Genomic DNA, 22,548 nt, shown 5'->3' with positions numbered 1-22,548 from the left:
TGAGCTCATCCGGAGCGCGGCGGAAGGATTGGGGGGCTGCTAGTGGGGTGGGCGCGGGAGCTTGCGGGTCTGCGTAAAGCTGCGGCGGCGTTTTCCCTGGGTGGGCACTTTGCATCCGCTCCCTAAGTCTAGTCCCGCCTCGGCTCCCCCGCCCTGGGCAGCCTTGCTAGGCTGCCTGGGCGGGGCGAGAGCGCAAGCGCAAGCGCCGGAGCGGCCAGGGGGCGTAGACAGACGGGGTACGCGGGCGCGTAGCCCCACGTGCGGTCCCAATCCGCCTGGCTCTCTGCCTCTCCCGTTCGGTTACTGAGGCTCCACAGCATCCAGTCTGGCTATGGGGGCGGGCTCGGTGCGGGCGCGCTACCTCGTGTACTTCCAGTACTTGGGAACGGACTTTAAGTACGTCCTCTGGGCCTCCTACCCGTGCCCGCGACCCCCTCGTGGATACCGGCGCCGCGGGGAGCACCCAAGCTCGAACCGGAAAGCAGCCGTGGACTGGCGCCCGAGGGGATGGCGGAGGCTGAGTTTAGGGTCCTCACCTCCGACCTCGGGCCCCGGTCGCCCAGGGCTGGAACAGCCACCTTTGACCACAGAGGGCGGGGCGGGCGGGGCCCCCGGGCGAAGCAGCCTCCGCTAACTTCCACCTTCCCTACCTGCAGCGGGGTCGCGGCCGTCAGGGGCGTCCAGCGCGCCATCGGAGTCCAGAACTACCTGGAGGTGAGCTCCGCAGGCCTGTGCCCGGGAGGGAGGAGGGATGGGAGCCCGACCCATCTGTATCTTATACAACCCTAGGAGGCCGCAGAGCGGCTGAACTCGGTGGTACCGGTAAAGTTCACCATTTCCAGCCGCACGGATTCTGGGGTCCACGCTTTAAGCAACGCGGCGCACCTGGACATCCAGCGCCGCTCAGACCGGCCACCCTTCTCCCCTGAGGTCCTGACGGAAGCCCTCAACACCCATCTGAAGCACCCTGCGATCAGGTGAGCACCGCTCTCCTGGGATCGTACACTATGGCAGAGGCGGGAGGTGAGGACAGAACTCCTTGGGGTTGATGGGGGAGATGCCAAGGTGTCACATGGCTGCGGCAGGGGGTCATTTCTGGTCTCGCTCCCACAGGGTACTACAGGCCTTCCGTGTACCCAGCCACTTCCATGCCCGCCATGCAGCCACATCCAGGACCTACCTGTACCGCCTAGCTACCGGCTGCCCCAGGCCTGACAGGCTGCCTGTATTTGAACGAAACCGGTGCTGGGCGCTTCAGGCAGAGTGAGTGGTTTGAGTGAACAGGGGGCTTGCCAGGCCTGCCTGGCCAGCCATTTGCTTCTGACCACTCATTTGGCTCCCTGCAGCTGCTTGGATGTGGCTGCCATGCAGGAAGCCGCCCAGCACCTCCTGGGGACACATGACTTCAGTGCCTTCCAGTCAGCCGGCAGCCCAGCCGCCAGCCCGGTGCGCACCTTGCGCCGGGCCTCTGTGTCCCTCGACCCCACCAGCCCCTTTGTCCTCCCCGAGGAAAGCAGGTGAGAAGAGCAGCCTGCACTCTGGTCTGGAGGCTGCAAAGGCTGGGTTTAGCTCCAGCACCTTCCCTAGTGCTGCACTTGGTGCTCCCTGGGTACCCACCCATCCAGCTTTGGGGGAAAAGAGGGTGCCTGTCAGCCATGGTGTGGGCCTTCTGGACCCATGAGCCTCGGTCCAGAAGGCAGAACACACTGCCTGCCCTGCCCAGAGCTCACCAACTCGTGGACAAATCCTGGTGGTCAAGGACAAGGTTCCCCTGGGGGAGAAACACTAAGCCGGTGGTTCTGGTCTAGGCTGACAAGGGTTGTTTCTACTGCCCCCCACCCCAACCCCCCACTGTCCCAGGGCCTCCAGCCATCCAGCCAGATGGCAGCTACTGGATTCCAAAGCCTTCCCAGTTAGGCCCAGCCTCCAGCTCCTGCTGAAGAACCCGGGGCCGCCTTCCAGTTGCCCCTGAGCCCACACCAGGACCTCAGCCCCGATGGCTCTACAGTCACCTCATGAGCACCAGTCATCTGGCTTTAGCCTCCCTTTCACTGGGCTCAATTACAGTAAAGCGGGGTGGGGTGGGGGGCGTTTGGACCCCAGGGTAGAAAGACATAGGTCCCACTGTGAGGCGTCCGTGTCCCCAGGCGGTTGCAGTTCTGGAGCCTGGAGTTTGAGAGCCAGTCCTTCCTGTACAAACAGGTGGGCTCCGTCCTGGGGTCTTCCCTGGGGGTGGGGCCTGGGGCTCGAGCAGCTGCAGCAGTGTTTGCTCTGGGTCACAGGTGCGGAGGATGACTGCTGTACTTGTAGCCGTGGGGCTGGGGGCTTTGATGCCTGCTCAGGTGAAAGCCATTCTGGACAGCCGGGACCCCCTGGGGAAACACCAGAGCCGTGTGGCCCCTGCCCATGGCTTGTTCCTGAAGTCGGTGCTCTACGAAGGCCTTGGTAAGAGGAAGTGGCCTGAGGAGGTCCCTGCGTGTACCCTGAGTGGCTGACCCTGCCCAAGGCTAAGCCTTCACCAGCAGAAGGGTGCTTGGTGGCAGTGCCATACGCCAGGAAAGCCCAAAGGCAGCCCGGAGTGGGTGCCACAGCCCCTCAGCCAAGTCCCGTCCCGACTGGCCCTGTGAGGATGCAGACGGCAGCACTGGGTGGAGGGACATGAACTCTGGGGCAAAGGCAGGGGCTTGGCAGTTCCATGGAAGGCTCTTGCCCAGCCCCTGCAGAGACCTTCTTGCCCCCAGGATGACCTGGGGTCTGCCCATAGGTCCCACCTCCATGCAGCCTCCTTGCATGCCCCCAGAGACCCAGTACAGAAGTCACAGGTGACTCTCTGCTGCTTCGCTGCTTGACCCTGCCCTGCACCGTGCAGCGACCACAGCAAGCCTGTACCTGCCACAAGTCCCCACCTCCCTGGATGCCTGCCCAGGTGGGTTGCCACAGAGGAGTGGTACAGGAGACAGGCGGAAGAATCAGAAAGGGCAACACCCAGACAGCCTGTGGTGGTTTTTATTGGAGATCAACACTCCAGGAGCCCCCACCCATCTCCTGGGAGGCCAGGAGGAGAAATAAAAGATGAAAAGCCTCCCAGATCCGTTTCTTTGGCCAAAAGCAACTTGAGCAGGTACGTGGCCCTGTGTTTACACAGACGAGCAGTGAGATCTACACCCAAGGACACGGCGAAGATGGGGGCATAGACGGTCCTGGAGCAGAAACCAGGTCCCTCTACTGTCCACGGGGCTTCAGCTGGCCTGGGGCAGGCCCTTCTTGAGCAGAGATGTGAGGTAGCTTCCCAGCTCCTCGTCCTGCAGCCACAGGCAAGAATGGCTGTTGGTCTGTCCCCCTGACCCGCCCGCCCAGGGTGATAATGAGACCCAACCAGTCCTGCCCTCACCTGGTAGGTCCAGGAGACCAGTAGCACCTTGGTGCCTGGGTCCTCAGAGTGGGCAGCAGCCTGGACTAAGATGGACTCCACGGTCACGGAGCCGTCAGGAAGGTGCTGCACGCAGTGGTCCTTGAGGACACTGCAAGGAGTCCCAGTGAGACCTGGCCTAGTGCCCCCACGTGTGCCCTGCACCCATGTCTGGAAGGGCAGCCATGGCATCTACCTCTTCAGGTGGCTGTACACGCGCATGGCCATCTCCTGCTCCTTGCGCGTGTCGTGCAGGTGCACACGGCAGGTGAAGCGCAGCTGGTGCTCGGCCAGGCCCAACTCCTTGAGGGCCTGCTCTGAGGACACGAGCCGGAAGTTCTGTGGGGCAAGAGTGGGTCAGAGCTGGCAGGGACAGCCCCCCAGCCCCACAGTGATTGCAGCACTCACGCTATCCTTCATGATCAGGGTACCGTGCAAGAGCCGAGGCTTCTTGGCATCAGGGAGCAGCCCTGTGGGGACAGGGCACTGGTTGGCACTGTGAATGGGGCCACCTGCCCAGCAGCCGCCCCCCAAACCCCACCCCAGCTGGCCTTGCCGCTCACCCTGTGCCATCTCCCGCTTCAGCAGCCCCAGTGAGATGCCCACAGGAATGCTGGGGCTCGTGGGCAGTGTCACTGTCTCACCGTTGGCTGGCATGTAGCAGTTGACCCCTGGCCGGGAGATGGAGAGAGCCTCAGTCCAGGCTGGAGGGCCCCGCCTGTACCAGACCCCCACGCCCCTACCCTTGCCTGGACTGCCTACGGAATTCCTGCTCAATCTTCTGCTTCAGAAACTCCATCTTCTTGGCCTCGCCATGCACCAGCAGCACATTCTCTGGCTCTGCCTGGCCCACCAGCTGCATGATGCCCTTGGCATCCGCATGGGCACTGAAGGACATGTACTCCACCTGCATCTTGACCTCCAGCTGCAACGTCACAGCATGTGGGCCATCAGCACAGGTGGTGGTTCCGAGGGCCTCCACCCACCCAAGTGGGATCCACAGGGCTGGTGGAGAAAGGTGAGGACTCACCACCTGCCGCCCCTCCATCTCCAGCTTGCGCTGCCCACTGAGGATCTTGTGACCCACGGTGCCCTGGACACAGTAGCCAGGCATGATGACCTGTGGGAGGGAGGGATAGATGAGTGGCTCCCCTGCACCTCCTGCCTCAGGGCTTCCTCCTGGGATATTCCCCCCACCCACCCTTCTGCCCACCTGAACCTGAACCCTTGAAGAAGGGCCCTCCCCTTCCAGGCCCACTGCAGACCCTGGAGAAGCAGGCTCAGTGGTCTCAGCACAAGCCCACCCAGGCCTGACCCCCATGACAGTGCTCAGGAAACCAGGGGCTTTCCTGCCTGGTGTAGATGATCCAAGACACAGTTAGTCAGCCTGGGTCAGACCTCAGGCACCAGGATGCCAAGCCTGTCCCTAATGGCAGCAAGCCCCCAGCCAGGGCAGCTCCTGCACCCAAGGAGCCAGCCCTGGGGCCCAGACCCCTCACCATGTTCTTCTCGTTCCCTGCCCACTTCCGGAAGATCTGTAGTGACTGGCCAGCATGCAGCATCCCTGGGGTGGCAAACACGACCTTCGGGGCAAGTGTGGGGACAGTCAGGGCAGCAGATGCACCCCCGCCCTCAGAGCCTTCTGCCCTCCCATCTTCCTAGCACAGAGGCACGCCGCACCCTGCAAGCGAGCCCAAGCCTGGTGGAACTCCCTGCCCCCCCCACCCCCCACCAGCTGCACCGGGGCACACCATGGGTCCTGGGCTGTCGGCAAATGCCCGGTCAAAGGCCTTGATGTGCTTGAACTCAAACATGTTCCTCTGCACGAAGGTCTTCCGTATCTTCTGGTTGGTCCAGGGGATGAAGAGCTTGTAGTAGTGATTGGCCTTCTCTGTCAGGCCGGTGGAGAAGTAGATGGGGGCTTTCAGGTCCATGCGCTCCCTGCAGCCAGGACAGGGCATGGTGGGGAGACTGTGGGGCAGGGCCGGCCAGCAGCCCCCATGTGCCCTCAGTCTGGGTCAAGTCCAGTGCCAGGAAGGGCATTCCCCCACCCACAGCTAGCAACACAGGGCTTAAAGCAACCATCCTGGGCTGCACCTACCAGAAGGTCTCGAGCAGGATGCAGAGCTCCTGAGCACGGCCCAGCGCAAACACGGGGATCAGCACCTGTGGGGTGGGGCTGTGAGGCCAGCTTGGGCAGGAACCCCTGGCCATGCTGTCCCCCTCCAACTGTGTCAGGCCCAAACCTGCACACAGGTGCAGGCAGTTACTCCCTGTGGCCACATTCTCAGAAGACCAGCCCTGCTGGCAGCTCTGGGGACTGGAGGCCCTGTGACAACTGTGTATAGCTCCTGTTCTGTCCCAGCAAAACTGACCAATGGTCAGCGGACACTCTGACCAGCCCTTCATTGGGATCTGAGGTATGAGGGGTGAATAAGCCCTGGCTGAAGGGTCTTCCCAGCGCTGAGCAAACCTTCCTCCCTCTGTGCCCAGAACATACAACATCCCTGCCCTGATCACATGCCAGAAAGTCAAAAGACCTGTGCAGCATAGCCCGGGGGGGACATGTGGCAAGTCCCACCTGGGGCCCCTGCACCCTCACCAGCTACCTTTCCACCGCGCTCCACAGTCTCGTGGACCTTCTTCAGGAAGTCTCGCTCCCGACAGCGCTTGGAGTCACGGATGGTGGTGGCGTAGGTGGACTCTGTGATGAGTAGGTTGGGGCGGCACTTATCAATCCAGGCGGCTCTAGAACACAGGTGGGCATAGCCAGAGGGAAACAGTCCACACGGTAGCTAGGCTGTATATGGCCACGGCCCTCCTGGACCCTCTGGTGGGCAGCCTGCCTTCTCTGCACAGGCCCAGGCCATCGACTATCACGGCAACACTTGAAGGGAGATATGAAGACACTCGGGGGACAGTGATACAGACCACTCAGGTACCCGACACACCCCCTGAGGGTCACTATACCCTTGCAGGGACTTCCGTGAATGAAACAAATGCATAGGCCTACTTACCCCAAATGCCGATCTGGGGTCATGTTATAGTCCCCCTGGCAAAGAATGTGGTGATGAGGAGGGACCTCCTCCTGCTCCTCAACCAGGCAGCCCTCCCTGTGCCCTGAGTTTCCACTGACCGTGTACACCACAGACTCTGAGCCCACTTTAATCTGGAACATGGCCGCCCCCAGCACATGGCCTGCATAGTAAGCCTTGATTTCCAGCTCATCGTCCACCTGCAGAGAAGAGGGCTGACCTCAGGTCTGTGGGCTGCACCGGTCAGAGGGCAGGGAGTCTAGGGCAGCAGTGGGCATGAGTCGATGACATCATTCGAGCCTTTCACTATGCCTGTTTTTTTTCCATATGCAGCATCCAGTTCTGGTCAGAAGCAACTGGACACTGGAAATGGGACAGTAGGGACGGAAATAGGAGAAACAACAGTCTACAGAAGCAGACTCAGGGCACCTGGAGTTTTCAAGCACAGGCTTTAAAAGAATTGTTTTTAACACATTCAGAGAAAGAAAGAATTAAGAATATTAACAAAAACCTAGAAACTATTAAATACAAGGGAAATCTTAAAACCAGAAACTATAATCCAAATTAAGAATTCAATAGAGCCATACTACAAGGCAATCTACATAGTCAGTGCAATCCCTATCAAAATACTGGGGCTTTCCAGGTGGCTCAGTAGTAAAAAATCTGCCTGCCAATGCAGGAGATGCAAGAGATGCAGGTTTGATCCCTGGGTTGGGAAGATCCCTGGGAGGAGGAAATGGTAACTCACTCCAGTATTCTTGCCTGGAGAATCCTATGGACACAGGAGCCTGGTGGGCTGCAGTCCATAGGATCACACAGAGTCGGATATGACTGAGAAGCTGAGCACACAGCACATCAACGTAACCATTTTTCATAGAACAAGAACAAATTTTTCACAGAACAAGAACAAATAATTTTAAAATTTGTGTGGAAACACAAAAGACCCTAAAAAGCCAAAACAATCTTGACAAAGAACATAGCTGAAGGAATCACTCCCCAATTTTAGACTATACTGAAAAGCTACAGTCATCAAAACTACATGGTAAATGGAGAGAAAAATGGAGAAAAACAGAGCTGGAGTTATCAGGCTCCCTGACTTCAGACTACTACAAAGCTACAGTAATCAAAGCAATCTGGTACTGGCACAAAAACAGAAATATAGATCAATGGAACAGGACAGAAAGTCCAGAAATAAACCCACACACTTATGGTCAATTAATCTATGACAAAGGAGGCAAGACCATACAATGGAGAAGAGAGAGTCTCTTCAATAAATGGTGCTGTAAACACCAGACAGATACATGTAAAACAATGACATTAAAACATTAACACCACATATAAAAATAAACTCAAAACAGATTAAAGGACTAAATGTTAAAGAGCAGACACCATAAAACCCTTAGAAGAAAACATGGACAGGATACTCTCCAGCATAAATAGCAGCAGTATCTTTTTGGGTCCATCTCCTAGAGTAATGGAAATAACAAACAAATGGGACCTAAATTAAACTCAGAAGCTTTTGCATAGCAAAGGAAACCATAAACAAAACAAAAAGACAACCTACAGAATGGGAGAAAATATTTGCTTATGATGAAACTGACAAGGTATTAATCTCTAAAATACACAAACAGCTCACACAGGTCAATTATCAGAAAAATAACTCGGACTTCCCTGGTTATCCAGTGGTTAAGAATCTGCCTGCTATTGCAGGGGACATGAGTTCAATCCCTGGTCCAAGAAGATTCCACACACTGCAAGGCAACTAAGCCCATGCACTACAACTCCTGAGCCTGTGTGCCACAACTACTGAAGCTCTTGTGCCCGAGAGCCCGTGCTTCACAACAAGAAGCCACTGCAATGAGAAGCCAACACATTGCAACCAGAAAGCAGTCCCTGATCACCACAACTAGCGAAAAGTCTATGCACAGCAACAAAGACCAGTGCAGCCAAAACCAAAAATTATTTTAAAAATTAAAAAAAACCTTTCAAAATCCAAAAATGGACAGAAGATCTAAACAGACATTTCTCCAAAGAAGACATACAGCTGGCCAACATGCTCATGAAAAGATACTTATCACTGCTAATTAATATAGAATTGCAAATCTGCAAATCAAGACTAAAATAAGGTACCACTTTACAAAAAAGTCTACAGATAAATGCTACAGAGGGTGTGGAGAAAAGTGAACCCTCCTACACTGTTGGTGGGAATGTAAATTGGTGCAGCCACTATGGAGAATGGTATGGAGGTTCCTTCAAAAAGCCAAAAATAAGAGTCGCCATATGATCCAGCAATCCTACTCCTGGGCATACATCCAGAGAAAACAATAATTCAAAAAGATAACATGCACCCAAATGTTTACTGTTTACTATTTACAATAGCCAGGATATGGAATCAACCTAAATGCCCCTCGACAGATGAATGGATAAAGATGTGATATACACAGACACACAGGACTACTACCCATTTAAAAAATGAAATTTTGCCATTTATAGCAACATGGATGGACTTGGAAGGCATTATGCTAAGTGAGATAAGTCAGACAGACAAATACTGTATTATATCACTTAATATATGAAATATAAAAAATACAACTAGTGAACGTAACAAAAATGAAACAGATTCACAGACAGAGAACAAACTACTAGCAGGGAGAGGGAAGAGAGAAAAGGTGAGAAGCACGGGGGATTAAGAGGTACAGGCTCTTATGCATAAAATAAGCTACAAGGATATGTTGTACAGCACACAGAAGAGCGCCAATATTTTACAATAACTTACATGAAGTACATATATACATATATATATATAAATATATATATATATATATACACCTCATGAGAAGAGATGACTCATTGGAAAAGACACTGATGCTGGGAGGGATTGGGGGCAGGAGGAGAAGGGAACAACAGAGGATGAGATGGCTGGATGGCATCACCAACTTGATGGACGTGAATCTGAGTAAACTCCGGGAGCTGGTGATGGACAGGGAGGCCTGGTGTGCTGCGATTCATGGGGTCGCAAAGAGTTGGACACGACTGAGCGACTGAACTGAACTGAACTGATACATGAAGTATAGCCTTTACTGATTTCCGTCCTAAGTATTCACTGGAAGGACTAATGCTGAAGCTGAAACTCCAATACTTTGGCCAACTGATGGCAAGAACTGCCTCATTGGAAAAGACCCTGATGCTGGGAAAGATTGAAGGCAGCAGAAGGGGATGACAGAGGATGAGATGGTTGGATGGCATCACCGACTCAATGGACATGACTCTGAGCAAGCTCTGGGAGATGGTGATGGACAGGGAAGCCTGGCATGCTGCAGTCTATGGGGTCCCAAAGAGTTGGACATGACTGAGCGACTGAACTGAACTGACTGATACATGAAGTATAGCCTTTACTAACTGTGAGTCACTATACTGCATATATGCAACATATAACATTGTAAGTCAATTATATTTCAACTTTAAAAAGAAAATTCAACAGATGAATTTAACAGCACATTATATACAACCAAGAAGATAATTAATGAACTAAAATAAATAGAAAAGGCTATTCAGCATGAAATATAGACATGAGAACAATGGAGGGTCTGGAGGAGAAAGATCTCCATTCAGCCTGGAGGGAGCTGGGGGCAGCTCCAGGGCCTCACACCTGAGCAGGAAGGTAATAGGTCGAGCCAGCATGGCCACCTGCCAGAGTCTGCAGGAAAGGAAAGAATCCTACAAGCCACCTGAGAGGATTCTCCTACAAATAGCAGACAGAAGATATGAATCCTGGTAGGACCTGCTGCCCTAGAATTCTGAACCTAAGGGAGAAAGTCTTTGGACGATAAAGTTGAAATAAACCCATCTGCAGACAAAGTTGAGAGCATTCATCACCAGCAGATCCATACTGATACTCTTCATTGCAAATACAAAGTAAAGAACAAGGGAAGGAGCAGGGACATAGCTAGGATAATGGAGATGGTACCTGGCAAATGGTGAGGGCCTTGGGGCCTCATAGGCTGACAAAATTAAAATCCTGCTAGGTGGAAATAAGAGCTGGTGAGTAGGAGAGGGGTAAGTGAATTTAAGATGCTCTGAGACGCTTTCATTGTCTAGGAAAGAAGCAAAAGCTCCAAGTACCTTTGAGCTGAGTTGTCATGGATGTGTTTTGTAATCTCTCCCACAAAAAGAATTACAAAAGAACATATAATTACTTAAAAATAAGAGGATAAATGGAGTTTTAAAAACTCAGTCCGGAAAAAGACAATAAAGGAAATAAAACATAGAACAGGATGGACAAACTGGAAGTAAACGGAAAAAGATACACCTAAATCCCAAATTATTACACGTGGAGTACACACCTCTCCTACAGGACAGGCCATCAGGTTGCATTAAACCCAAGCCGTGGAAAAGAGTCACATTTAAAATATGATGCAGAGGGACTTCCCTAGTGGCCCAGTGGTTAAGACTCTGCACTTCCACTGCAAGGGGAGTGGGTTTGATCCTTGGTCAAGAAACTAAGATTCCACATGCTACACAGTGCAGCCAAAAAAAAATAAAATATGCTGCAGAAAGTGTAAAAATACTAAGAGCAAGGATTCAAGGTGTGGGAGGGGTGAGCTTTCACCAGAAAGGCAAACTCGAAGATAAAGCATTATTGAGGATACACAGAATGATTCAACTCGACAAAGGGTTCAACCTGAAAGATAAGATGACCCCAAATGTCAGACTCATGATAACAAGCAAAACCTAGACTCCTTAGAAGAAACAGACAAATCCATGATCCTTGTGATAAATTTTACATTTGATGTCACTCGCCTGCCTCAAGTCTTACCGCTCCAGCCTGAGTCAGTCCACTGCAACGAGCCCACACTCTGGTCTCTGACCCGCTCGGCCTGCGCCTGTGTACTAAGATGGCACAGGGGCCCTCTTTGGCCTCTTCCACACTCTCAGGCAGAGCCAGGGAGTGGCAGGGGTCCTGCTCAGAGCTGGATCTGAGCTGGGCCCCACGCTCACCTTCTGCCTCCAAGGGTCCCTGGGATGGCAGCAGAGTGAGTTGGGGGTGGGGGGGCTGACCTGCACCGTCTGGTGGAGGTGGACGGCCACCACTTTCTTCATGCAGTCCTTGATCATCTGGGACGTGAAGAAGTTGGCCTCGCCCTTCTTATCCACGGCGATCTTGCGGTAGTCTTCCAGCAGGATGGGGCAGATGGCCTGGGTGGGCTGGGTCATGTAGATGGGCCCATCGTAGCCCACCATCTCACTGAAGTAGGGGAGTGCCCCGCAGTGGTCCAGGTGGAAGTGGCTGCAGGCGCAGCACCAGTCAGCTGGATGCCCCCCAACCTCCCACCCAGCAACCCTACCCCCATTCCTCTGCTCACTGAGGGCCCACTATGTGTCAGACATGGCCCTGAACACGGGAGAGGGAGAGGGCAAAAGGGACTCAGGCCCAAGTATCTAGCGACGCCACCAGCAGGCAGTTACTGTGGGATCAGCTTCACATTTCAGAAAGGAAGAAGGGGCTCAGGGCAACATGAATCAGGATGCCACTTGGGTGGGTGGTCGGTCTGGGGGTGGGGAGGGCACCCACCTGATGATCACACAGTCCAGAAAGTCGGTCAGTCGGCCACTGCGGGTGATGTAGGAAAAGTCGGGGAAGCGCCTCTGTGAGGGGAGAAGCGGAAGTGTCAGGATGTCGCCCGCCCAGGGCTCAGGTGACTGTAGGGCAGCCAGGGCTGTGGGGGTGGTCTCTGGGTCAGGGTGCATTTGACAGCCTGACAACCACACCCCGCAGGCCCACGGAGGCCACCAACTGCTCAGAACCCTTGAGCATGTAGGGCAGGGTCAGGCTGCTGAGCCAACACCTGAGAGCTGAGACCCCACAGCCGTGCCCTGGCTCCAGTACAGTCTGGCCCATGCAGGTGCTCCACCTGTCGGGTGACGGTGGGGGTTGCCCTCCTACCAGTGCCCACTTGCCCCCCTGTTCCCCGTCTGTAGTCAGAGCCTGAGACTCCGAGGCCCAGGTCCCTCGGTGATGATGCCAAGAAGCAGGCTGGATGCCAGGCTGCCCACCCTTGAGACTCACGTCGTCGCTGAAGCCCATGTGCATCCCACAGTCCAGCATGACGTTCTTGCCCGCAATGGACACCAAAATGCAGCTTCGGCCCACATCCTGGCCGGCCCCTGCATGGGAGGACCAGTCAGAGGCACAGGCATGCCCCCCTCTCTCCCACTGCCCAGCGAGGATTTGGGGTAAAAGAAGCAGTAAAAAGGACTGTTCAAGAGTGAGTGGTGAGAAAGGTGCCATAGAGGGAAAGAGGCTGGAAGGAGGACCCTGCAGAGGCCCCTGGGGAGGTACCAGGTGCGAGAAGAGCCTGGGGCTGAAGCGGCCAGAGGGGAACCAGAGCCAACAGGTAGGAGAGGCGTGAGGATATCTATGGCGGGGCGGGATGCGTGCTGTGCCCTGGTCGGCCAAGGGCAGGCCACTGCAGCGGGAGGCTGGGTGGGCTATTCTGAGGGTGCACTACAGAAGAGAGCATGTGGCGCTGTGGGGGCAACCCTGCTAGAAGATGCTGCGAATACATGGCCGTGGCAGGTTCCCGAAAAGCCCCCGGCACCTGTGCAGAGACCGTGGCTCCTCCGATACTGAGTGACCTGCTGTACCTCCTTCGCACTGCTGTACGGTTTGGGCCTTTAAACTATGCACTTGTATCTTTCGCAAAAGGCAAGCTGGGGGGCCGGGGAGGGCGGGGCGGGGGACGACGTTTTTGTTTTTAACGCTGCGCGGGTCAAGCAAAACAAGGGCTGACTGACGTAGGGGAAACGGCCCACGGGTAAACGGAGGCTGCAGGAAAGCGGGGATCGAGACATATGGAACAGGTGGATGGCAGCGAGTGCGCGAACGCAGAGGCAGGAGGAAGGTGCACTTAACAGTGGCGCCGGGCGGGGGGCCGCGCGGCGAGGAAGACACGTCCCGGGGTCCCCGGACCTCCGAGCCCCCCACCAGCCTTTCTCGGGCGCTGCTCGCGCCGCCCAGCACTCACCCAAGGGCGTGACCCTGATCTCGGGCATCCTGCCGGGCAAGCCAAGCCAGCGGGCGGGACCCCCGCGGTCCCACGAGACCCCGGCGCCCGAGACCGGGTCCCGGCCACGCGCGCCTGATTCGCGGCTACGCACTGCGCAGGTGCAATCCCAACGGCGCCAGCTTCCGGCGCGCCGGACGGAAACACTGGCCCGCGCAACGGGCTTTCTGATTGGGCGGCCGGCAGCCAGTCCTGGGCGGCGGGGCGGTGGGACTGTGGCCGAGCGCTGGGCTGCCGGTCCCGCGGCTGCTGCGGCGGCACAGGTGAGCGGCGGCGGCGCAGGTGAGTGGAGCGCGACGGGTTCAAGGCGGCGCCAGGGAAACCCAGCCCAACCGAGCTGGGCCCGGGCCTTGCCGAGGGATCGGAGCGGGACCCCCCAGGCGTGGGAGGAGGCGGCCGAGGACCCGGCTCCAACGCGAGCCCGGACCCCGAGCCCCTGTCCCCTCCCTAGGGACTCAGCTGGAACAGGACCCGCGCAGGACAGGGGCCATACCCTACCCGAGTCCCGGGTCCCAGCGTGGCGCCACCTGGAGCCCCCTTCTCAGGCGAGATTTCCAGGACTTCCCCGCTCCCACCCGCTGGGCCTGGGGTGCCGGAGGGCCGCCCTCTTTTCCTGGGGACCTTCAGCTTGCCATCAGCCTCAGGATGAGCCCTGACCTTGGGGACATGGGCTGCCCCTGAGGGAGCCTTGGTGATTCCCTGCATCACCTCCCCAGAGCTGGCAGCCTGCCCGACCCCGCTGCACCGCCACTGCCCTTCCTGTTGTTTCCAAGCTCTGAAAGGCTGCTGGTACTTCCCGTTGGCTGCTGGCTCAGGTTCCGGGCAGGAAAGCCAGGCCCACAGGATGGCTGGTGACCAGGAAGGTAGCCCTGAGGGCCTCAGAGGCCATCTGCTTGGTGGACAGAACACTGAGGCCCTGAGAGAGGGGAGGAGTATTCTGGAAGCCTCCCAGTGTCTTCTTCCTGAGGCCAGGCACGGCTGTCCCCCACACCTGAAGACGGGCTGAGCTCACCGCCGGGCACTCCACCTAGTGCCAGGCATGTGACAAAGGCGTAGGGCCTGCAGGGCCTCAGCACCCACTGGGCCCCATCAGAGGCTCCCAGCAACCTGGGCGGTGGGTAGGGCGAGGTGTGCTGGCCCATTTTCCCTAAAGCTGTGGGACAGGATCTTAGGTCAGTGCATGACTTGCCCATGGTATGGAAGGCACCCACATGTGCTCTCTTGGCTGGGCTCTCACCACAGCTCGAATGGCCTCCTCCCATGCAGGCTCTCACAAGACTTCCAGCACTGAGGGCCGAGGAACCCCTGTGCCCAAAGGGGTGAGAGCTTGTCCTGGACAATGAGATGAGACACAGCCTAGTCCCCAGGGCCCATCAGAGCCACACCACAGTGCAACCCTGGGCACCCAGGGAGGCAGAGGCTGGGGTGTCCAGGGGCACCTGCTAACCTCGGGCACTTGGGTGTTTGTGGCGTGACTATAGAAATGCCGGCAGAATCTAGAGGAGTTCTGTGGCCTGGGGCACTTCTGGAGTCCCTGGGACTGGGGGAGGGCCTGTGTCCAGCCTTCCTTCTGTGTGGAACATGACGTCTCCTTGCCCTCTTCCTACATTCTCACCAGGCTCCGGTTACTGTAGGGGTGGAACATCTGATGTCTGTCCTCTGGCAAACGCTGACCCCCACAGCCTCTGTTCTGGGTTTGGGGATATAGCTTCAAGCATGGAAGGGCATGACGCCCCCCCACCCCATTTCAGCCCACAGTCTGTCTCTCCGTGGTTGTCATCCTTTTACTTGCAGTGTTGGACTTCCTGTCTTTGTTAAAAACCACACACGCACACACCCACCACTAGGATGTCACCCCAGTGGGTTGGGCTGTTGGTTGCACTCACAGTGCACCCAGGTGGCTGCCTGGCTCTGCGTGGGGACTCAGCAAATATTCTCCAGTTAGTAGGAACAGACACACCCTGGAGAGACACAGACTATAAACAAGCAAGAAAACCCAAGCAGAGATGCTTTCCACAAGTGAGATGTATCAGGTTTGACGAGCCTGAGTTATGGGGGGCCATGCCAAAAGCAAAGGGCCCTGCTGTGGCCCAAGCAGAGCAAGGTTGCTTCTGGGGAGGAGGGGCTGACCTGGGGGTGGGAGTCCTCATGGGTTTTCACTGGGGAGCCATGGGATCCCAGCTGTTTCTTTCCAACTGCCTCTACTCCCCCTCCCCAAAATAATGACCCAAAGAGGAGCCTTCTCGCCAGGAGACAACCCACAGCCCAACCCCCTGTGTGTTCCAGCTCCTGTTGAAAATGGATGACTTGGAGTCAGAGTTCAATCTGAAAGTCGTCCTGGTCAGTTTCAAGCAGTGTCTCAATGAGAAGGAGGAGGTGCTGCTGGAATACTACCTCGCTGGCTGGAGGGGGCTGGTCAGGTGCGCGAGAGGCTTCCCCGGCCACACGTCCCACCTATATCCCGTTGGCCCAGTGCAGATCGGCCATCCTTACTTGCGGCCCAGGAGGTGGGAGTGGTCTCGCCCACACCCAGGCTGAGAGTGCCTGCTCTCTTCCTGCAGGTTCCTGAATAGTCTGGGCACCATCTTCTCATTCATCTCCAAGGACGTAGTGACAAAGCTGCAGATCATGGACCAGCTGCGAAGCGGCCCCCAACAGGAGCACTACAGCAGCCTGCAGGCCATGGTTGCCTACGAAGTGGGCAACCAACTGGTGGACCTGGAGCGGCGCTCACGCCACCCCGACTCAGGCTGCCGGACGGTGCTACGGCTACACCGCGCGCTGCGCTGGCTGCAGCTCTTCCTGGAGGGTGTCCGCACAAGCCCTGAGGACGCACGCACTTCCGCGCTCTGCACCGACTCCTACAATGCCTCGCTGGCCACCTACCACCCCTGGATCATCCGCCGGGCTGTCACTGTGGCCTTCTGTGCGCTGCCCACACGCAAGGTCTTCCTGGAGTCCATGAACGTTGGGTCCTCCCAGCAGGCTGTGGAGATGCTAGACGAGGCCCTGCCCTTTATTGAGCGTGTCTACAACATCTCCCAGAAGCTCTATGCAGAGCATGCCCTACTGGACCTGCCATAGGGGCTGGTGGGACCCAGGTTGGGTGGGCTTCCCCTGATCCAGGGGTGGGCAGGGCAGCCAGGACCCATCAGTCCCACCATGGAACTTTCTGGGCTCCCCTGTGAGCTGAGCTTGTCAGGAGCCACTCAGATTGTGCACATGGGCCACAGACGGGCTTCAACAGAGAAGGCAGACGTTGGCCATCTGCTCTGCACCCGGCCTCTCCCTTGCCCAGGCATCTCATCTTTATCCTCTACGAAGTTACACCCATGTATTTAGGCCTCTCCTGGGTGGGTGAAGTGCTGGAGGCGGGGGCAGGCAGGATCAGTGTTCATGGAAAAGCTGCCCCTACTTGGGGGTCAAGTCTATCTATGGGCTGGGGAAGTCACAGGGCCTGGGATGTAGTGTTTGCCCACCTGGACTGCCTTGAGCCTTCTGTACCGGCTAGCTGACCCCAGGACAGGGAGAAAAACCCTGGGCAGGGGTCAGCTCTGCGGGAATTCTCCCTGCCCCTGGCCTCCTCCTTAGCTAGGGGCGCACATGTCCTTGGCTGTGACAGCAGGACCTGAAGCCCCGAAGAAAGGCCTGCTCTGCCTCCACTGCCCTGCACGCACACAGCAACCTCCTGCAGCCTCAAGTCTGCACAGCACAGCCCTGGATGAGAATCCCTGGAGCCCAGGATTCCTCTACCCAGTGCTCACTTCTCCCTCCTCAGTGTCTACACATCCAGATGCTGTGTCCCTTCTTCCTGGCCCCATACTGCTCTGTCCCCATGTAGCTCAGGAGACCTAGAATGACATAACATGGGAGGGAGCCTGGGCCACTTTGCCTCAGTGACAGGCTGACAGGTGACCACACCCAGCCTGGCCATCATCCAGTGATTGGGGGTCTGTTCCCCCCCACATCCTCTTCTCTGTGAGCCCAAGATGTCAGGTGCCGAGGGGACAGTATCCACCAAGAGCAAATGTGTGTAAGTGAGCTTTCAGGGACCCTAGGCACAGTAATACAGGTGATGGCTTTTCCAAAATAAAGAAATTGCACTTATAGAATGAAGTACTGCGCTCCACGACAAGGGTGCTGCCAGGCCATCGGCAGTGTCGACCACGGGGCATGAGGCATGTCCTGGCCACTGTTGGGATCCTTCCCATCTCTGTGCAAGCTTGGTCCCTCAACCACTGCCAAAGTCTGAATTATCTTCATTGGACAGGTGAGAAGACTGAGTCACAGAATCACCTGAGTGGCTGAGTTGGAAGCACAGATCTGAGGTCAGCTACATACCCTGTACAGAGAGGAAAATCTGCCGAGCTGCAGCCAGGCCTGGACAGAAAGAGGACACGTGTCAGGCAGGGTCCTTGCAGGCGCTGCCTGATGGCCAGAGCTGAACAGCAGTGCCCAGCACAAGCCACTTCCTGGTCTGCTGCTGCACCCTGTCCAGCTCTGGCCATATCCGTGGGGGCCAGAGCCTGGAATGTTACTGAGAAAGGCCAGAGAGCAAGGGCTGCACGTGTACCTGTGTGCATACATACATGCCGGTGTAGGCACTGTGTGTGTGTGTGTGGTGTGCATTCTGTGTGTGCCGTGCTTCGTGCGCCCTCCTCAAGGGTGTGTGATGTGTGTGTGTGTGTGTGTGTGTGTGTGTGTGTTTGTGGTGAGTGCTGTCCATGTGTGCCCTCCCCAAGGCCATAGGGCAAAGACCAGGTCCCTAAATCAATTCCATGAACGTCTGCCAGGCCCCACTGCGCCCTCAAGGGCATCTCTAGCCTCCCCCAGCTCCCTTGGGTACCTGTGGCCTGGTGTCAGTGAGGCCTCCAGACCCAGACTCGGGGAGACCAGTCCCCGGGCACCCAGTGGCTAAGCAGGAGCCACCAGCCTGTGGGCCTCAGGTCCATTGCCACACCTGGTGCTGGCATGACTGCTGCAGCCTATTTGGTTACAGCACTTCCTCCCTTGTTTGCATGCCTCCCCACCCAGGCCCAGCTGTGAGCTCTGTTCCTGAAGGAAGGCACCTGCCCTCTGAAGCCTTGGGGCCCCCAAAGGGATCCCTCAAGGTGCACTGTTCCCAGGTAGGCTGAGGCCATGACCCCCACCTCAGGACCCTCCCCACACGGTTATGAGTGAGAGCCATGCTGGTCAGCCAGCCACTGTCCTTTTGGTTGCAGGGCTGCACGATACCCACTTCAGGCTGCCCCTGGGCCTGCAGTCCACCCTGCTCCACCCTGACTATAGACAGTGCCTCCCTGGGCTGGGTGGGGGGTGGTGTCCTGCCCCACTGGCACCTCCATTACTGTCTCACATCAGCTGGAGACTCCAGGCCCCTCTGTCAAGCAGATCCAGGGTGACCCCTCCAGTACAGGTGGGTACCAGGGGTTTGGACACAGGTAGCAATGCCGCAGGCAGCAGCTGCTTAGAGCCTGCCTGCCCAGGTCACCATCACCTAGGGGACTTGTTGGTGCCATCAGGATAAGAAGCCCAACATGAGCACACCTGAGGGGCCCAGGATATGGGGGCAACTCCAGGGCCCCAAGGAGGCAGGTGAGCAGGCAAGCGCTTTGCTAAACAAATCCTGTGCCCCTCCCCACCTGACTCCCCATATCTGGGGCTCCATTCAGTCTGCCCACCTGCTACTGGAAGTGCAAGTGCAAGCAGTCTGTCCTGCTGCTGGAAGGTGCCACCTGCCATGCTGGGCCTGACTTTCCTGGGCCTCGTGGCTGCACTGGGTGTCAGGCTGGGGGCCCCATTGTGCCTGTCCCAGCAGCTCAGCCTACCGGGGGACTACATTCTGGGTGGGCTTTTCCCTCTGGGCTCGGTCGAGGATACCGGGCTAGGTGACAGGATGCAGCCCAATGCCACCATGTGTACCAGGTAGGGAGGCCGGGAATGAGGGCAGGGGAGGTGGGGCTGGGGGAGGTCGGTCAGGGGGAGAGGCATCGGCCACCCGCAGCCCCTGTGGCCCCAGGTTGTCGGCCCCCGGCCTGCTCTGGGCACTAGCCGTGATGATGGCTGTGGAGGAGATCAACAACGCGTCCACCCTGCTCCCTGGACTGCGTCTGGGCTATGACCTCTTCGACACATGCTCGGAGCCTGTGGTCGCCATGAAGCCCAGCCTGGTGTTCATGGCCAAAGCGGGCAGCCGCAGCATCGGCGCCTACTGTGACTACACGCAGTACCAACCCCGCGTGCTGGCTGTCATCGGGCCCCACTCATCCGAGGTTGCCCTGGTCACTGGCAAGTTCTTCAGCTTCTTCCTCATGCCCCAGGTGCGCCCCCTCCCCACGTCCCATCCTCCCGCCCACCTCAGGAGCCCCAGTGTCAGGAGTCACCTTCGCCTGCAGGTCAGCTACGGCGCCACCACCGACCGGCTGAGCAACCGCGAGACATTCCCATCCTTCTTCCGCACAGTGCCCAGCGACCGCGTGCAGGCAACGGCCATGGTAGAGCTGCTGCGGGGGCTACGCTGGAACTGGGTGGCCGCCGTGGGCAGCGACGATGAGTATGGCCGGCAGGGCCTGAGCCTCTTCTCCAGCCTGGCCAATGCCAAGGGCATCTGCATCGCTTATGAGGGCCTGATGCCGCTGCCCCGTGCCGGCGGCCCGCGGCTGGGCTCTGTGCAGAGCCTGTTGCACCAGGTGAACCACAGCAGCGTGCAGGTGGTGGTGGTGTTCTCCTCCGCACACGCCACCTACAGCCTCTTCAGCTATACCATCCACTACAAGCTCTCACCCAAGGTATGGGTGGCCAGCGAGGCCTGGCTGACCTCAAGCCTGGTTATGATGCTACCAGGCATGGAGCGGGTGGGCACGGTGCTTGGCTTCCTGCATCAGGGTGCCGAGATGCCCGAGTTCCGGTCCTATGTGCAGACCCGCCTGGCCCAGGCCGCCGAGCCCGCCTACTGCGCCTCGCTAGAGGCAGGGCCGCTGGGTCTGGAGGAACACGTGGTGGGGCCACGCTGCCCCCAGTGTGACCACGCCTCCCCGGAGAACGTGACTGATGGACTGCTTTACCACCAAACCTTTGCTGCCTATGCAGCCGTGTATAGCGTGGCCCACGCGCTTCACAAAGCGCTGCTCTGCAACTCCTCGGGCTGCCCCACACAGGAACCCGTGCGGCCCTGGCAGGTGAGGTCGCAGAAGCTGTGTCTCTTGGCTCATTCCCCAATCCACTGGCGCCCCTGAGGAGGAGGTGGGGGGCGGGGAGGGGGGTCTGGCCAGTGGTGACTCCCTGCCCTGCCCTACCATCCCCTGATTCCCCCACCGCCCCCTGATCCCCTCACTGCCAGCTCCTGGAGAACATGTACAACATGAGTTTCCGTGCATACAACCGGACCCTGCAGTTCGACACCAGCGGGAACGTGGACTTGGCTTATGACCTGAAGCTGTGGGTGTGGCGGGACCAGAGGCCCACGCTGCGCACTGTGGGCAGCTTCAACGGCAGCCTGGAGCTCCAGTTCTCCAACATGATCTGGCACACCCCGGGAAACCAAGTGAGCACCAGTCCTGTCTGGGGAGCGGGGGCGGCCCCCAGGGCTTGGGCCAGTGCAGCCAGCCATGCAGAGCCTCAGCCCTGCCGCCCGCCAGGAGCCCGTGTCTCAGTGCTCGCGGCAGTGCAGGAAGGGCCAGGTGCGCCGCGTGAAGGGCTTCCACTCCTGCTGCTACGACTGTGTGGACTGCAAGGCAGGCAGCTACCAGCGCCACCCAGGTGAGCCCTTGGGGTCCAGCCCATGCTGAGGCCCAAGTGAGGGCGGGTACCACAGGGTCGGGTCTGGGGCAGAGGCAAGGCCAGGGAAGCCAGTGGCCCCCAGCATCCCCTCTCTCCTCCCTTGCCTCAGACGATGCCCTCTGCAGCAAGTGTGACCAGGACCAGTGGTCCCCAGACCGGAGTACCCGGTGCTTCCCCCGCAAGCCCAGGTTCCTGGCGTGGGGGGAGCCGGCAGTGCTTGGGCTGCTCTCGCTGCTGGGCATCATTCTGGGTCTGGTGCTTGTGGTCCTTGGACTCTTCACCTGGCACCGGGACAGCCCACTAGTTCAGGCCGCAGGGGGGCCCCGAGCCTGCTTTGGCCTGGCCTGCCTGGGCCTGGTCTGCCTCAGTGTCCTCCTGTTCCCTGGCCAGCCCAGCACTGCCAGCTGCGTGGGCCAGCAGCTGCTGCTTCACCTCCCGCTCACCGGCTGCCTGAGCACACTATTCCTGCAGGCAGCCGAGATCTTTGTGGGCTCAGAGCTGCCACCCAGCTGGACAGACTGGCTCCACAGCCGCCTGCGGGGGCCCTGGGCCTGGCTGGTAGTGCTGCTTGCCATGCTGGCAGAGGCGGCGCTCTGCTCCTGGTACCTGGCAGTCTTCCCACCGGTGGTGATAACAAACTGGCATGTGCTGCCCACGGAGGCACTGGTGCACTGCCGCGTGAGCTCCTGGATAAGCTTCGGAGTGGTGCATGCCATCAACGCCATGCTGGCCTTCCTCTGCTTCCTGGGCACCTTCCTGGTACAGAGCCGGCCTGGCCGCTACAACTGCGCCCGCGGCCTGACCTTTGCCATGCTGGCCTACTTCATCACCTGGGTCTCCTACATCCCGCTCTTTGCCAATGTACACGTGGTCTCCCACCCCCCTGTGCAGATGGGGACCATTCTCTTCTGTGTGCTGGGCATCCTGGCCACCTTCCACCTGCCTAAGTGCTACCTGCTGCTGTGGCGGCCAGACCTCAACACCCCCGAGTTCTTCTTGGGAGGGGGTCCCAGTGATGCCAGAAGGCAGAGCAGCAGTGGGGTCGGGGAGGAGACTCAGGGGAAAAACAAGTGACCCTTGAGTAGGTGACATCACCCCAGTGAACTCAGACCTCGTTGAGGCACCCCCAAATCAAGTTTCCATGCAGTAACCTGCAGACTGGGCCTTAACTCCACTGAGACTCACAGCCCTAGATTCTGCTCACCTTGACCCCAGAGTGACCTCCAGAGTGCATAAGTGGCCTCAGCCCAATGGGATCTCA

At 57.8% G+C, this 22,548-nt stretch overlaps 4 protein-coding genes across 7 annotated transcripts; 3 read left to right on the top strand and 1 right to left on the bottom strand.

Moving 5' to 3' along the window:
• Positions 1-246: 246 nt before the first annotated feature.
• PUSL1 (pseudouridine synthase like 1) lies at positions 247-3,061 on the top strand. Of its 3 annotated transcripts, none has more exons than XM_065935969.1 (8): positions 247-396; positions 657-714; positions 790-977; positions 1,114-1,263; positions 1,347-1,517; positions 2,148-2,202; positions 2,283-2,445; positions 2,801-3,061. In XM_065935969.1, exons 1-8 carry the CDS (start codon positions 332-334, stop codon positions 2,824-2,826), a joined length of 876 nt encoding a protein of 291 aa, XP_065792041.1. In that variant the 5' UTR covers positions 247-331; the 3' UTR covers positions 2,827-3,061. The 3 variants fall into 3 exon arrangements, with proteins under 3 accessions (XP_065792041.1, XP_065792040.1, XP_065792042.1); XM_065935968.1 differs by having other exon boundaries at positions 2,765-3,061; XM_065935970.1 differs by having other exon boundaries at positions 2,742-3,061.
• On the bottom strand, positions 2,973-13,617 carry INTS11 (integrator complex subunit 11). The gene is made up of 17 exons (XM_065935967.1): positions 13,470-13,617; positions 12,512-12,609; positions 12,017-12,090; positions 11,503-11,731; positions 6,546-6,644; positions 6,427-6,461; positions 6,019-6,157; positions 5,511-5,575; positions 5,161-5,350; positions 4,909-4,992; positions 4,440-4,529; positions 4,172-4,334; positions 3,973-4,080; positions 3,818-3,879; positions 3,606-3,748; positions 3,392-3,521; positions 2,973-3,302 (listed from the first exon to the last, which is right to left on the bottom strand). Exons 1-17 carry the CDS (start codon positions 13,495-13,497, stop codon positions 3,240-3,242), a joined length of 1,800 nt encoding a protein of 599 aa, XP_065792039.1. The 5' UTR covers positions 13,498-13,617; the 3' UTR covers positions 2,973-3,239.
• Positions 13,618-13,656: 39 nt separating this feature from the next.
• On the top strand, positions 13,657-17,620 carry CPTP (ceramide-1-phosphate transfer protein). Of its 2 annotated transcripts, none has more exons than XM_065935971.1 (3): positions 13,657-13,790; positions 15,795-15,928; positions 16,070-17,620. In XM_065935971.1, the coding sequence occupies exons 2-3, from the start codon at positions 15,807-15,809 to the stop codon at positions 16,590-16,592; spliced, it is 645 nt and encodes a 214-aa protein (XP_065792043.1). In that variant the 5' UTR covers positions 13,657-13,790; positions 15,795-15,806; the 3' UTR covers positions 16,593-17,620. The 2 variants fall into 2 exon arrangements, with proteins under 2 accessions (XP_065792043.1, XP_065792045.1); XM_065935973.1 differs by having other exon boundaries at positions 13,695-13,771.
• Positions 17,621-19,158: 1,538 nt separating this feature from the next.
• On the top strand, positions 19,159-22,361 carry TAS1R3 (taste 1 receptor member 3). Its single transcript, XM_065937932.1, has 6 exons — positions 19,159-19,433; positions 19,528-19,828; positions 19,904-20,686; positions 20,848-21,051; positions 21,146-21,266; positions 21,397-22,361. The coding sequence occupies exons 1-6, from the start codon at positions 19,249-19,251 to the stop codon at positions 22,359-22,361; spliced, it is 2,559 nt and encodes an 852-aa protein (XP_065794004.1). The 5' UTR covers positions 19,159-19,248.
• The last annotated feature ends 187 nt before the right edge of the window (positions 22,362-22,548 follow it).

This window comes from Muntiacus reevesi, chromosome 5, assembly GCF_963930625.1.
Source record: "Muntiacus reevesi chromosome 5, mMunRee1.1, whole genome shotgun sequence".
NCBI classification, from domain to species: Eukaryota; Metazoa; Chordata; class Mammalia; order Artiodactyla; family Cervidae; genus Muntiacus; species Muntiacus reevesi.
This window is presented reverse-complemented; position numbering and strand designations above follow the sequence as displayed.

What these genes read in the sequence shown, in the direction of transcription:
- INTS11 (XM_065935967.1), bottom strand. Translation starts at nt 13,497, where the DNA reads ATGCCCGAGATCAGGGTCACGCCCTTGG. An exon ending in ACATGGGCTTCAGCGACGAC is followed by an intron (nt 12,091 to 12,511) that starts GTGAGTCTCAAG and finishes CTCCCCTCACAG; the next exon opens with AGGCGCTTCCCCGACTTTTC. An exon ending in CAGGGAACGAGAAGAACATG is followed by an intron (nt 4,530 to 4,908) that starts GTGAGGGGTCTG and finishes TCCCTCCCACAG; the next exon opens with GTCATCATGCCTGGCTACTG.
- CPTP (XM_065935971.1), top strand. Translation starts at nt 15,807, where the DNA reads ATGGATGACTTGGAGTCAGAGTTCAATCTGAAAGTCGTCCTGGTCAGT. An exon ending in GGCTGGAGGGGGCTGGTCAG is followed by an intron (nt 15,929 to 16,069) that starts GTGCGCGAGAGG and finishes CTCTTCCTGCAG; the next exon opens with GTTCCTGAATAGTCTGGGCA.
- PUSL1 (XM_065935968.1), top strand. Translation starts at nt 332, where the DNA reads ATGGGGGCGGGCTCGGTGCGGGCGCGCTACCTCGTGTACTTCCAGTAC. An exon ending in TGCTGGGCGCTTCAGGCAGA is followed by an intron (nt 1,264 to 1,346) that starts GTGAGTGGTTTG and finishes GGCTCCCTGCAG; the next exon opens with CTGCTTGGATGTGGCTGCCA. An exon ending in GGTGCTCTACGAAGGCCTTG is followed by an intron (nt 2,446 to 2,764) that starts GTAAGAGGAAGT and finishes GTCTGCCCATAG; the next exon opens with GTCCCACCTCCATGCAGCCT.
- TAS1R3 (XM_065937932.1), top strand. Translation starts at nt 19,249, where the DNA reads ATGCTGGGCCTGACTTTCCTGGGCCTCGTGGCTGCACTGGGTGTCAGG. An exon ending in GCTTCTTCCTCATGCCCCAG is followed by an intron (nt 19,829 to 19,903) that starts GTGCGCCCCCTC and finishes CTTCGCCTGCAG; the next exon opens with GTCAGCTACGGCGCCACCAC. An exon ending in GGCACACCCCGGGAAACCAA is followed by an intron (nt 21,052 to 21,145) that starts GTGAGCACCAGT and finishes GCCGCCCGCCAG; the next exon opens with GAGCCCGTGTCTCAGTGCTC.